Genomic DNA, 14,232 nt, shown 5'->3' on the forward strand with positions numbered 1-14,232 from the left:
CTGAACAGAGCTTCAATACTGATGCCGTTTGTTTCTATAGAAACTAGACTCAGAGAGGAATCTATACATATATGGCATGACTCCTAATTATCTCTGGTTAATTTATAATGAATTTCCAAAGTTGGAACAGGGAATCCAGAAACCGTTCTGGCCCTGTCTCACGAGAACCTGAATATCTCTTAACATACTGTCCATATGATCGTTTTGTTACTTTCCTATGAAAATAGATTCATCAAGGTTCGTTTACATAATTTATTCACTATTTAATTCCATTCCTACTATTTTTAGTGATTTTCTAAATCTACATCACTGCTGCTGTCAGCATCTGCCTTTAAGGTAGACTTTACCTATTTCATAGTTTCCATGATTCAACTAGCCCTTTTAGCATAAATAGCACAAATTATGATAGTGATTAACCATTCCCATGGCCAATCCTTGTTAAGCATATCCACACCTCTCAATAACCATATCCATACCAAATGATTATAACATTATACTCAAACATATATAAGCCATTTTCGCATGGCTATCCAAAATTATACAAATCCAAAGGGTCCATGACCCACAACAAAAAGGGTAGTCCTATACATGCCATATCCAGAGTTCAACTAAAAGAGTACCAAAAGGGCTTTGATAGTGTGGATGACTTCGACTTCGATGATCCCGAATCCGATATCTAATGAACAAATCTATAAAACAGAGAGCCAAAGCAACGGGGTAAGCATTTTAAAGCTTAGTAAGTTTCAAGTAATGAAATCGGCTTTGACTAAAGTATTACATTCACATAGCTAAATGAATCACTTTATTAATACACATTCTCATAAACATACTTACTTCACATTTCATCAACATATACACACAAGGTATTAACCTATCTAAAAGCCGAAAGTTCGTTAGTCGATTGATCGAATACTATTTAAAACGAATCGACTTTTCCGATGCACACGCAAACATACCTTATCGTTTGGGTTTTTCGAGCGTATTAATTGAATTTATTACAGCACAACACGCTCACCTTCGAACCCAAGTTTCTTCGGAATTTAGCCGGATATAACCACAAGCACAATTGCCTTCGGGTCTTAACCCGGGTATAGCAACTCGCACAAATGCCTTCGGGTCTTAGCCCGGATATATCAACTCGCACAAATGCCTTCGGGTCTTGACCCGGATAAAATCACTAGCACAAATGCCTTCGGGTCTTAACCCGGATAAAATCACTAGCATAAATGCCTTCGGGTCTTAACCCGGATAAAATCACTAGCACAAATGCCTTCGGGACTTAGCCCGGATATCATTCAAATGCTCATGCACACATATATCAACAATCATGAAACATCCATATTTCATTTTCGTTACTAAGACTCAAACACAGAACATTTATTAAACCTTTCCAATTTCGGCTCAATAGCCACACACAAAGAGCATGATTTCAATTGGCTTTATAACATAGTCTCTATGCACATTCGGCTATCCGTCATAGTATGACTAATCATTTCAATATAATTCAAGTAGGGTCATTACTCGAAGACTTACCTCGGATGTTGTCGAACGACTTCAATGGCTATTCAATTACTTTTTCCTTCCCTTTATCGGATTTAGTTCCCCTTTGCTCTTGAGCTTAAGTTCAACAAATTTTAAAATAGTCATTAATCGACTATTCAAGTATTACTTTCAGAATATAATATATATAGATTCGACTTTCACACACATAGATTACAGTAAGCTTTATAAAAATCAATAAATAATTCATTAGCAAATTTTCATTAATGTTTACAATATAATTACAATTTTCCTATAAGCTGACTTCCTGAGCAACAGTCACTAAAGTTTTTATAACTGGAGCTACGAAACTCCAAATCAATTGCCGTAAATTTTTCTTGACAGAAGACTCATTTATCTATTATCCATAAAATTTTCAAAATTTTTAGTTTAGCCCAACAATACCAGATTTTTCTTAAAGTTCACCTTGTTTCACTGTTTGACTAAACTGACTATCCTTCACTACGAATCAAATTTCTCATTGTAAAGAATTCAAAATATGTTCTTGTTTATTTCATTTGAAACTAGACTCATTAAGGAGTCTAAGCACATAAATTTTATCTTAGGGCCATTTTTGTACAATTTATACTGATTTTATAAAAACAGAACAGGGAATCTAGTAGTCGTTTTGACTCAGCCCCACAATACTTCAAATATCTCAAGATCGGTAACTCTTTTGTTTTTATAATTTCTTTTGCAAGAAACTAGACTCTTCAAGATTTAATGACATAATTTACTCAGCTTCTAATTCAACTCCTACAAATTATGGCGATTTTCCAAAATCACCTTACTGCTGCTGTCCCCAAGCAGATTATTACCAAATCAAATGCTAACATTTGCATTTCACCTTAGTAGCTAGCTTAGCAAACCTTAATTTAACATATAATTGTTCATAACACAATTAAAGCATCCTCTCCATTCCATCAATTCAAAACACATACATTGCCCAATAGTATCCAAAATCATATTCGGCCTTAGTACACAACTTGTTAGCCGATTTTTTCTCCATTTAGCAACTAATGCACATATGTGCTCATTTGTTAGACTCTACTTCACCTAACTACCATTTTCTTTTTCATCCAAATAACATGAACAACAACCATTTCTTGAACATTTTCTCTTCAACAATTCTTCATAAAACATAAAGACTATAACCCAATCTCATCCTTTAATAACTAAAACCGAATGCTCAAGACACCACACCATTTCAAATTTTGGTCATGGGTTAAGCAAAGAACTTAATGACTAACTAAAAAAAATGCTAAAAATCCAAGAATCATCCTTGAACTTACCTTGATTTAGCTAACCACCATAGCTGAATTTTTCAAAGCTTTTCTCTTCTAGGTACGGCAATGAGGAGCAAGGATGGAGAAACTTTGGTTTCTCCTCCCATTAACTAGTATTTTATTAGCCTTATTCCTTATTTCATTTTGTAACACAAAATTATTAGCATAAAATGTTGACACAAAATAATTATAATATGCTTTAGTCCATAACATGGCCGGCCACCATCTAGAATTTGGCCAATTTGACATGCAAGTACAAGCATTTTTAACATGCATCAATAGGCCACTTTAACATTTGCCTATCACATTTCTAAATTTTCTCACACAAGTCCTATTTAATAAAATTCACTTACAATTAACAAAATTCAAACATGAAATTTTCACACATGCATATATACATATAATAAGCTTCAAATATGGCGGTTAATTATTTTTATGACTCGATTTTGTGGTCCCGAAACCACTTTCCGACTAGGGTCACATTTTGGGCTGTCACATTTCACCTCCGCATGGGATAGTGGATCACTTACGGGATACATCCGTACCTATGTCTTCCTGAGATTTTCATCTCCGCATGGCCATAGGGAAATGTATTCTGCTGAACTGAACTTGGTCCGTATGAGCCTATAATGGGTGAAGATTGAGGAATCTGCTGGTTCAGGTACCCTTACCTTAGAGCCAAACTACATATAGTGAACCCTAGTTGCCTACATTAGGAATAATTACACCAAACCCTAGTGGTTTCCCGAGTAGATGCTCAATTTGTTTCTTTCTTGCTTACTTTTGTTTTGCACTAGCCTGTTTCGTTTTGCCATGGTTATGATTGCATTGAATTTTCATCATAGAAAAGATGTGTTGATTCACGTTCAGTATCTAAATAGACAGCTTGTCATAAGAAAATGAATTTCTTGATAAAGTGGGAGATAATACGGTCATCCGAATATAGTCCGAAAAAACGTAACAAGAGAAAGATGATGGTCTAAGGGAGGACTACGCAACTTTGCTTCGTTGCCCGAGGATTCAAGTTGATAAAGATTATTCGAGAGTCGTCAATCTCCCGACCTTTTAAAGAGAAGGCAACGAGCATCACGAGGATGAATAAGCAACAATTCGCGGCCCGGATCAAGCAAAAAGGAGATAGAAGAGACACCTTTTTTGGAAAGTTTACGAGATTTTAACATCCGAATATGAAGAAAAGGATTGATGTCTTCACCTGGAGTATGAGGGCAATGCCATATAAATATTCATTTTATGTAAAGAGATTTGTTTTCTAGAAAAGTTGTTCTAATAGAATTGAATCAAAATCAACGCCTCTCTTCTTTTGCATTTATAGAATTAATTGCATTCATGCATTAGCTTTGCATTGCATCATATACATCTCACAAAATGACCCTAATATTTTGGCAGTTATCCTAAAATATCGATACACGAGGAAGAAATAAAGTAATGGACCAAAGATTGGAAAGATCTGAACAACTCCAAAGGGAGAAGTAGGACCAGCTACTGCTACAAGAGCGTTAGCTAAGGTCCAACAAAAGATGATGGACAATAAAAATGAAGTTCTGTGAAAGAGTTAAAAGAAACTTTCACATCAATGTCATACATGAAGACAACTGAAAAGGGACCTTGTTAGACATCTACCCTTATAAACTTGGGAGTGTTCTGAATAATCGGACTGCAGAAGAAATTCTTGTAGTATTTAGAGCTTACTTAGAGTAATATTCAGAACACACTTGTTGCTTTCAGCCTAGAGGCAATAAGAACTTATTTGTGAAATAGGCTCGTGTCTGAACGTCATTATTTTAATGAAATGCATCTTTGCGATCATTTTTTGAGCCAATATTCTTTCATTCTTTACGAATAATTTTTTTTTATTCTTTCATTCTTTTGGATTTTCTTCCAAATCAATCTTTCATTCATAATCATACTGTACAGATAATTATTTTTAAATTCGTACATTCTTTGTATATTATTTTGTACCTACAATAGGTCCCTGGATATCAATGACATGAGTGACGCTGCTACAGACTCAGAATCTCCTTTTGAGTGAGACATGTGTTTAGAGGGATCTCATGACTTTGAAGATGACATAGATTTTAGCCTATTTTTGGATCTGTTAAGAATGGTAGAACAAGTCGAGAAACGGATCTTACCCTACAAAGAATCATTGGGATACATGACTTCTCATTATGTGGGGCATAAAGGTCATTTGGTCGATCTCCCCAAAAGAGTCTGACAGTCATTGATTCATCATTGTGGTCATCAATTACTTTACTAAATGGGTGGAAGCTGCTTCATATGCCAATGTCACAAAGTCGACAATTAGCAAATTCTTGAAGAACCATATGTCAGTATAGAACATAAAAAGGATCATATCTAACAATATATTAAATTTGAACAACAGCATAATATCAAAAGTTTGCAGTCTGTTCACGATTAATGCCATATCGCCAAAAAAAAAGATGGCGCAAAAAAAAACTCTGCCAGGGCAATGCCTTTCTCCTGGGCCTATCGCGGTTTTACCGATTGAAGACAAGATTCATTCTCTCTGAGTTTTTGGATCCAAGCCCGATTGAAGAGGAATGTTCAAAGTTATCCATCATGGTCAAATGCGCCAAAAGCAAATGATGCGAGCTCACAAAAAAGGTCCGTCCTAGAGAATTCCATGAGAGAGACCTGGTATTGAAGAAGATCCTTCCATACAAAAAGAACTTCATCCCAAGCTAGAAAGGACCTTATGTGGAAGGCCTTATCTAGAAAAGCGTCGATTTTGATTAGAAGGGATAGCAAGGACATGCCTAATCCTATGAGTTCAGATTCAATCAAAAAAATATTTCAAAAAAAACCAAAAGAAAGAAAAAAGAAAAAGAAAAGAAAAAGGAGAGGCCAAGGTGAAAATCTGCAAAGGACGCCTTGAGACCAAAGGGGATTTGAGTTGAAAACCTGAAAAGGGTGGCTCAAATTTTGATCAGAATGGGAAATGAGGTAATCAGAGCAGCTCAAATTTTGATCAGATTGAGGCATGTGATGATCTTGCTATACCTAAATCAATAGGAAAGGGTAAGCGACATCTTGGGGCATCGACAGAGTACTGTAGATCTTTTAAACACATGTCAAACTCAGAATGGTCTTCAGGAAATATGTACAAAGAAGTTCAAGCTACGATATTGGGGGCACCTAGTTTTTATACTATTTGCTTATTCTTGGAATACTTCTTTCTTTTTCAAGATACAAGTCAATTCCTCTTTTATTCTCAATATTCTTGATAATTTATTCATTTCGAGCTATGCTCTCAAATCAATTCTATTTTATCCAGCGTTATGTTCTTTTGCAAGCATGTTGCATTGGAATAATGATTAATGGACTAATAAAACTTTCACAAGGGAAGTTTTGCATATTACTCTAGAAGTTTCTAAATAATACAGTAACCTGAAATAGGACTATTGTTTAGAACACACCAAGTTTAAAGGTTGAAATGTCTAAGAAAAAAAGTCTAAATTAAGACTGTTCTTTCAGATTTTGTTGTCCAAATATTGATTGAACGAGATGATAAGATATCTTGTTGGTGACAAAACTTCAATGAACAAACAAGCAATGATTACCAAGGCGAGCAATTTGATCAAACTTTGAAATTCATAGTGGGGGGCAATTTGATCAAGTGTTTCTTTGGAAATGCCAGTCGAGTAAGAAGGTGTTGCAGCACGTCAGTGATAAAGCCTTAATAAACTTTGAACAACAACAACCTAAGCGATAAAAAAAGATCATTCTTGAAAAATGACATTCCGCATTCATACAAACATCATTCATACGCATCTCGTTAGGAGCACTTGATTCATTTTGATCATGACATCCTAATCACTATGCATAATTAATTGAATTATATAGGTCATGTTCCTCAGAGAACAAACCGGTGAAACTTCAGCCTTATCTCCTTGAGAAATAGTGGAGTAGGTTGAAAATAGCAGATCTTGTCTTCTTGTATTGGCAGTGAAGTAGATCGAAGATACCAGTCTTGTCTCCTTGAACAGCAGTGGAGTAGGTTGAAGATGGCAGATCTTGCCTTCCTGTACTGGCAGCAAAGCAGATCGAAGACACCAGTCTTATCGCCTTAACGTTGCAATGGAATAGATTGAAGAGTGAATCTTACTTCCCTGGCATTGTAGCAGAGTAGATTTAAGCCACGATGGTGAATCTTATCTCCCTGGCGTTAAGGCTTGGATTAGCTGAAGTGGTGCGGATTGAAGCTGTGGGCAGCGAATCCTATCTCTTTGGGATTATAGTGGAATAGATTGAAGCCACAACGGCGAATCTTACTCCCATGGCAGTGTAGTGGAATAGATTGAAGCCACAACAGCGGATCTTGTTTCCCCGACATTGCAATTAAAAAGATTGAAGCCACAACGACGAATCTTACTTCCTTAGCGGTGCAGTGGAACAGAATGAAGCCACGACGGCGGATCTTGTTTCCCTAACATTGTAATTAAAAAGATTGAAGCCACAACGGTGAATCTTACTTCCTTGGTGGTGCAGTGAAACAGATTGAAGCTACGACGGCGAATCTGATTTCCCCGACATTGCAATTAAAAAGATTGAAGCCACAATGGAGAATATTACTTCCTTAGCAGTGCAGTGGAACAGATTGAAGCCACGACGGTGGATCTTATTTCCCTGACATTGCAATTAAAAAGATTGAAGCCACAACGGCGAATTTTACTTCCATAGCGGTGCAGTGGAATAGATTGAAGCCACGACGGTGGATCTTGTTTCCCCGACATTGCAATAAAAAATATTGAAGCCACAACGGTGAATCTTACTTCCTTAGCGGTGCAGTGGAACAGATTGAAGCTATTACGGGAATTTGATTTCCTAGATATTGCAATTAAAAAGATTGAAGCCACAACGATGAATCTTACTTTCTTAGTGGTAGAGTGGAACAGATTGAAGCTACGACGGTGAATCTGATTTCCCCGACATTGTAATTAAAAAGATTGAAGCCACAATGATGAATCTTACTTTCTTAGTGGTGCAGTGAAACATATTGAAGCTACGACGGTGAATTTGATTTCCCCGATATTGCAATTAAAAAGACTGAAGCCACAACGGCGAATCTTACTTCCCTGGTGGTGTAGTGGAACAGATTGAAGCTGCGACGGCGAATCTGATTTCCCTGACATTGTAATTAAAAAGATTGAAGCCACAACGGTGAATCTTATTTCCCTGGCGGTGTAGTGGAACAGATTGAAGCTACGACGGCGAATCTTGTTTCCCCGACATTACAGTTAAACAGATTGAAAACAACGAATCTTATCTCCCTGAAGATGCAGCGGACCAGATTAAAGCCAATAATCCTATCTCCCTAAAGTTGCAGTGGAGTAGATTAAAATAATAGATATTATCTCTCTGAAGTTGTAGTAGAGTAGATCGCATTAGGTCTTATCTCCCTGAGGTTGCAGCGGAGTAGACTGAGTAAGTAGGTCTTATCCTCCTGAGGTTGCAGTGGGGCAGGCTGAAAATGGCGGATCTTATCTCTCTGAGGTTGCAGTGGAACAGATTAAAGCTAATAATTCTATTTCCCTGAAGTTGCAGTGGAGCGGATTAAAATAATAGATCTTATCTCTCTGAAGTTGCAGTAGAATATATCGCATTAGGTCTTCTCTCCCTGAGGTTGCAGTGGAGCAGACTGAATAAGTAGGTCTTGTCCCCCTGAGGTTGCAGTGGGGCAGACTGAATATGGCGTATCTTATCTTTCTAAGGGTGCAATGGAGCAGATTAAAGCCAATAATCCTATTTCCCTAAAATTGCAGTGGAGCTGATTAAAATAATAGATCTTATCTCTTTGAAGTTGCAGTAGTGTAGATCGCATCAGGTCTTATCTCCCTGAGGTTGTAGCGGAGCAGATTGAGTAAGCAGGTCTTATCCCCCTGAAGTTGCAGTAGGGCAGACTGAAGATGGCATATCTTATCTCCCTAAGGTTGCAGTGGAGCAGATTAAAGCCAATAATCTCATCTCCCTGAAGTTACAGCGGAGCGGATTAAAATGATAGATCTTATCTCTCTAAAGTTGCAGTAGAGCAGGTCGCATTAGACTTTTCTCTAAAGTTGCAGCAGAACAAGTTGAAGTTACAAGTTTTATCTCCCTGAGTTGCAGTGGAGCAGACTGAAGATAGCAAATTTTGTTCTCTTGAGAAGTTACAAGCTATAAATCCAATCTCTCTGATATGGTAGTGGAGAGGATCGAAGCACCAATTCCTATACCTCTGAAGATGCAGTAGGATGGAATGAAGCTAATTGAAGCCGAGCACTCAAAGAAGTTAGAACCCAGCAAGACCGAGCAAAATTGGCCCTTTTATAGTCTTTACACCGTTCTCGTTACACAACAATTAGCAAAGAGAGGCAGCTGTAATAGGCCAATTTAGCTTGGGCTCATAAAAAATAATAAACCCAAAATAATAAAATAAAGTCTAAGTCCAGTACAAAATTATATCATTTGGCCCGATCAGAATGTCCCATTACTTGAAAAGGTTGAAGGTTCATCTACAAGCTTATGGAAACATATTCTTCAAGGATATGCAATCTTAGATATGATATATGCAATCTTAGAAGATATGATTTTGTAATCTTAGAGATTTAAGTTGTAGGTACCCTTTAATCTTAGCCGTTGATGTAATTGATCTGTACCGTTGGATTTGGAGAGGCTCAACTATAAATAGAGACATCTCCCTTCATTGTAACACACTGGAGTTGGGAGTAATAATAATTATTAAGAGTATTCACTCAAATTTCTCTCTCTCTTGCGTTCTTATTTTCTGTGGCTTGTTCTTATTTTGTTGATTTGTGTATAATTTATTTATTGATTTGTATATTGTTGATTTCAAATCTCTTTTTCCCTTATTATTCATTTTCAAATTCATTATTTTCAAATTTGTTTACATTTTATTTTACCTTATATATTTTTTTATTTTAAATTCATTGGTCTTTGATTATTGATGCTATTTAATCCTCTATTTGTTATTTTAGTTTTTTATTATAAATACTATTATGTGCCATCATTAATCTTGTATCATTATTATTTCCTTTTTTATGCCTTTAAATTTCAAATTTTGTTATATATATGCATGTATACACACATACGTTTTATAATATATATATATACGTACACATTTTTTAATTTTTATAAATATATATATACACATACTTTTATATATTTTCTATGTTTCATAATTCTATATACATACTTATATATATATATTTTACATATTAAAATATGTATATTTATATATATTTTTATTTTTTTATTTTTTATAATTCACATACATATTTATTTTTCTTATATGTACATATATATATTTTTATATTTTATAATTTTTATCTATTTTCTTTGTTATTATTATTGCTTTACTTGATGTTTATTTATTTATTTATTCACATGATCATTATTATCATTATTATATTCTTTAAATGCTTCGGTTTTATTTGTTTATTTACTTGATATTGTGTATACATGATTGATTTGTTTTTTTATTTATCTTTTCATTATTATTATTATTGTTGTTTTTGTTCTTGATCATGCTATTTATATTTACATTATCACAATTGTTACTCCATTATATAATTTTTACCCAAATTCGTATAAAAAGAAAATTTTGAAAAATAAAGCCAATACTCGGTATTTGGAATCTTCGAAAGGATTGAGCCCTAACGTATTGGGTTCCAACTCTTTCGTTGAATCTGAATAATCGAGAATGCTCTTTAATCAAAATATAAATAAAAAGCTCATTATCGAGAATTCAATATGTTGTGTCCTAACGCATTGGATATGATATGTTGTTTTCTTAATATGAGGATTTTTTTTCTAAAAATAATAAAGGATTCAATGTTTAGAGTTTTGGAGAAATTGTGCCCTAACGTATTGGGCTGCGATTTCTTCATCTGACTTAAACAATTGAATATCCTTTTAAATTTTATTGCACGAGTTTTTTTGGACAAGCTCGTTTTTGAGGAAGTGAAATATATACCCTAACTCATTGGGTGTGACATTTTCTCTTTTCAAAATGAGAGGGTCTTATCGAGTAACTTATTTTATATAAGTTTAAAAAAAAACAAAAGATCGTATTTTAAATCTCTTCAAAGTTTTTAATTTTCGACATTAAGAAATTAATTAATTAACTAGGTACCAATTTTTGGGCGTTACGAGGGTGTTAATCCTTCCTCGTACGTAACCGACTCCCGAACCCGTTTTTCTGAATTTTGTGGACCAAAATCGTTGTTTTAATAAACTCAAATCGCTTATTAAAAATAATCATTTTTTTCGTGGACCAAAATCATTGTTTTAATAATGTCAAATCGTTTATTAAAAATATTTACTTTTTGAGGTGACCCGATTACACCTAAATAAAAAGGATCGGTGGCGACTCCCATTTTTATTTTTATTTTTATTTTTTTGAAATCCAAGTCGACCCTGTTTTTTAAAATAAAAATGGTTTCGACATTTGTGTTTGTGGAGCTAATTTTATTCATAAAAATAGTTTCCACACGTAATACTTATTTTGTCACTTATTCTATACATAAATTCTTATTTCAATATTTTAAAATTTATCATTATATCTAAAATTTTATATGTCATGGTAGATCCTTTTTATTATTATTGATGAGTCAAAACTGTAAGGTTTTTTTTTTTTTTACATGTATCGTTTTATGTGGTGTGTAGTTTTTTAATAGAAAACACGAGATATTTAAGTAACAAATTAACAAAAAGAAAATGAGAATTTGTGTATAGAAATAGTATAAGGGCAAATAAGTACTAAATTTTTTACTATGATTTCTCAATTGTTTTCCTTATCCACAAAAATACAGGCAAGATATGTCAGTGATCCATCGTGAAAACAACTTAACCCAATCAATCCTCCATTTATAGGAGCCTCGATCTGAATTCATTTTCAAGATCAAAAGGAAATGATGGATGTGAGGGTGAAGCTTTTAATCCTTTTGGCAACCTCACTCTTGATTTACTCGCTCATAGTTTTACTCAAAGTCCTGTATGACTACTGGTGGGTGCCTCTCCGTATACAACACTTCTTGAATTCACAAGGACTTAAAGGGCCTCCTTACAAGTTCATCCATGGATGCAACAAACAAATTAACAAAATGAGAAGTGAAGCATTAAGCAAACCTATGGGGCTGACACATGACATACTTCCCAGAGTTTTCCCTCATTATTACTCCTGGATCAACTTATACGGTGAGTGACAAACATCAAATCAAATGTATTTTTTTTCACTATGAGTCTAACTTCTAGTTTCCAGAAATAATTGGTTTTTTCTTTTCTTTTTTTAAATTGAGTTGATTAGGAAAGAACTATCTTTCTTGGGACGGTGTTCAAGCTCAGGTGGTGACTACTGACCCAGAACTAATAAAAGAGGTTCTTAAAAATAGTGAACAAACTTTTCGGAAAAGGGAACCCCCGATCTATGTTGGCAGGCTATTGGGGGATGGGCTTGTTACAACTGAAGGAGAAAAATGGGCGAAGAAGAGGAAGTTGGCCAACTATGCTTTCCATGGGGAGAGTTTAAAGGTAAAATATTGTGGGTGATTTGAGTTATTAATTCTTGGTTACATTTAACACATTGGAGGATGGTTTCGGCAGAACATGACTCCAGCAGTAATTGCCAGCGTTGAAACAATGCTAGACAAGTGGAAAGACAAAGAAGGAAAAGAGATCGAAGCATTCCAAGAATTTAGAATCTTGACTTCAGAAGTCATATCAAGAACAGCTTTTGGTAGCAGTTACTTCGAAGGAGAGAAGATTTTTTACATGTTGCAGAAGCTCGCAGATATTGTGAGCCGCAATTCAAACAAGTCTAGGATTCCAATCCTCAGGTATGTTTGTTTATGTTGGTTGAGTGTTAAGGAGATTAGTACAGGTCTTGAGTTTGAACCTTGTTACTGTTTGATGACATCGATTTGATTTTGCAGCAAGTTTTGGAAAACTGACGATGACATTGAGTCAGAGAAACTTGCTAGAGAAATACAAGATTTGGTTATAGAGATTGTGAAGAAAAGAGAAAACAAAGTTTCGAGTGGAGGAGCAGAGAGCTTCGGCAGTGATTTTCTGGGATTATTAGTAAAAGCGTTTAATAATTCAGATGAAAAAAACAAGATTTCAATGGAAGATTTGGTTGATGAGTGCAAAACATTTTATTTTGCCGGACAAGAAACTGTTAACGCCTCACTTGCTTGGGCAGTGCTGGTTTTGGCTATCCATAGAGATTGGCAAGACAAAGCAAGAAGAGAGGTGATGGAGATATTCGGTAAACAAAATCCACACTCCGAAGGCCTTGCCGAACTCAAAATCGTAAGCAAATATGATAGCTTACTTGTATTATTGTTTTCCGTTTAAATGAAACTGAAATCTAACTTATGTTATCCATCCCCTTTTTGCAAACAGATGAGCATGATCATTAATGAAACTCTACGATTGTATACTCCCTTAAATGGGATGGTAAGAAGAGCTAGAAGACAAGTTCAAGTGGGAAAGCTAGTCTTGCCTGCTGAAGTAGATGTTTTGATCCCAAACATGGCACTTCACCATGACCCTGAGTTATGGGGAGACGATGCCCATGTTTTCAAACCGGAGAGGTTCGAGGAAGGGATCGCGAAAGCTACCAAGTACAATGCGGCTGCATTTATTCCTTTCGGAATGGGACCTCGAGCTTGTGTCGGGATGACCTTTGCAATCAATGAAACAAAGACTGCTCTTTCCATGATTCTACAAAGATACACCATTTCTCTCTCCCCTGCGTATGTTCACTCACCCGCACCTCGTATCACAGTTCAACCACAACATGGGATTCAAGTTATGCTCAATTCACTGTCTAATGATGCTTAAACTAGGCGCTGTTGATCTGTAACGCCGTAATCAATGAGTAAACTCTGGTGTCGGACTCTAGTAATGTTTGTTCAGTTTGACCTGCCATGCACTTTGCCAATTCCCCATGTTCGCATGTCTGTGAATGTTAGGTTGTAGAATTATTAGAGTTCTTTATTTTCTCTAAAATATATGTAAATGCTTCTATTAGATCCGGAGATCTGATATGAGAACATATCCAAATATATTAGGAGACTTCAAGAAGTTTAGTTTAATCGTATTGATTCAATTTGGTAACATTACAAGAAAGCAGTAGCATACATATCAAAATTTATTATACTATATCTCTTAAGAAACACCCAATGAAGTTGATGATAAACACGAAAAATCCTAAGCAATTTAGTTATTGAGTAAACTCCTTATAACTACGTTCTGGGATATCCTTGATGATATCCCGTAAAAGATCGAAGTAGAGGGGCAACTGTGCAAGTGCAAAGAAGGAAACAGGCAAACTTGTTACTATGTAAATCGGTAAAGCTGCAAC

At 35.3% G+C, this 14,232-nt stretch overlaps 1 protein-coding gene across 1 annotated transcript; it reads left to right on the forward strand.

Moving 5' to 3' along the window:
- Positions 1-11,323: 11,323 nt before the first annotated feature.
- Positions 11,324-13,963, forward strand: LOC107914822 (cytochrome P450 CYP749A22). The gene is made up of 5 exons (XM_016843864.2): positions 11,324-12,062; positions 12,172-12,395; positions 12,468-12,700; positions 12,797-13,175; positions 13,269-13,963. Exons 1-5 carry the CDS (start codon positions 11,777-11,779, stop codon positions 13,707-13,709), a joined length of 1,563 nt encoding a protein of 520 aa, XP_016699353.1. The 5' UTR covers positions 11,324-11,776; the 3' UTR covers positions 13,710-13,963.
- Positions 13,964-14,232: the final 269 nt, after the last annotated feature.

Source organism: Gossypium hirsutum, chromosome D10, assembly GCF_007990345.1.
Source record: "Gossypium hirsutum isolate 1008001.06 chromosome D10, Gossypium_hirsutum_v2.1, whole genome shotgun sequence".
In the NCBI taxonomy this organism is placed as follows: Eukaryota; Viridiplantae; Streptophyta; class Magnoliopsida; order Malvales; family Malvaceae; genus Gossypium; species Gossypium hirsutum.

Coding starts and splice junctions, on each gene's coding strand:
- LOC107914822 (XM_016843864.2), top strand. CDS start 11,777: ATGATGGATGTGAGGGTGAAGCTTTTAATCCTTTTGGCAACCTCACTC. Junction 12,063..12,171: donor CTCCTGGATCAACTTATACG/GTGAGTGACAAA, acceptor TGAGTTGATTAG/GAAAGAACTATCTTTCTTGG. Junction 12,396..12,467: donor TCCATGGGGAGAGTTTAAAG/GTAAAATATTGT, acceptor TGGTTTCGGCAG/AACATGACTCCAGCAGTAAT.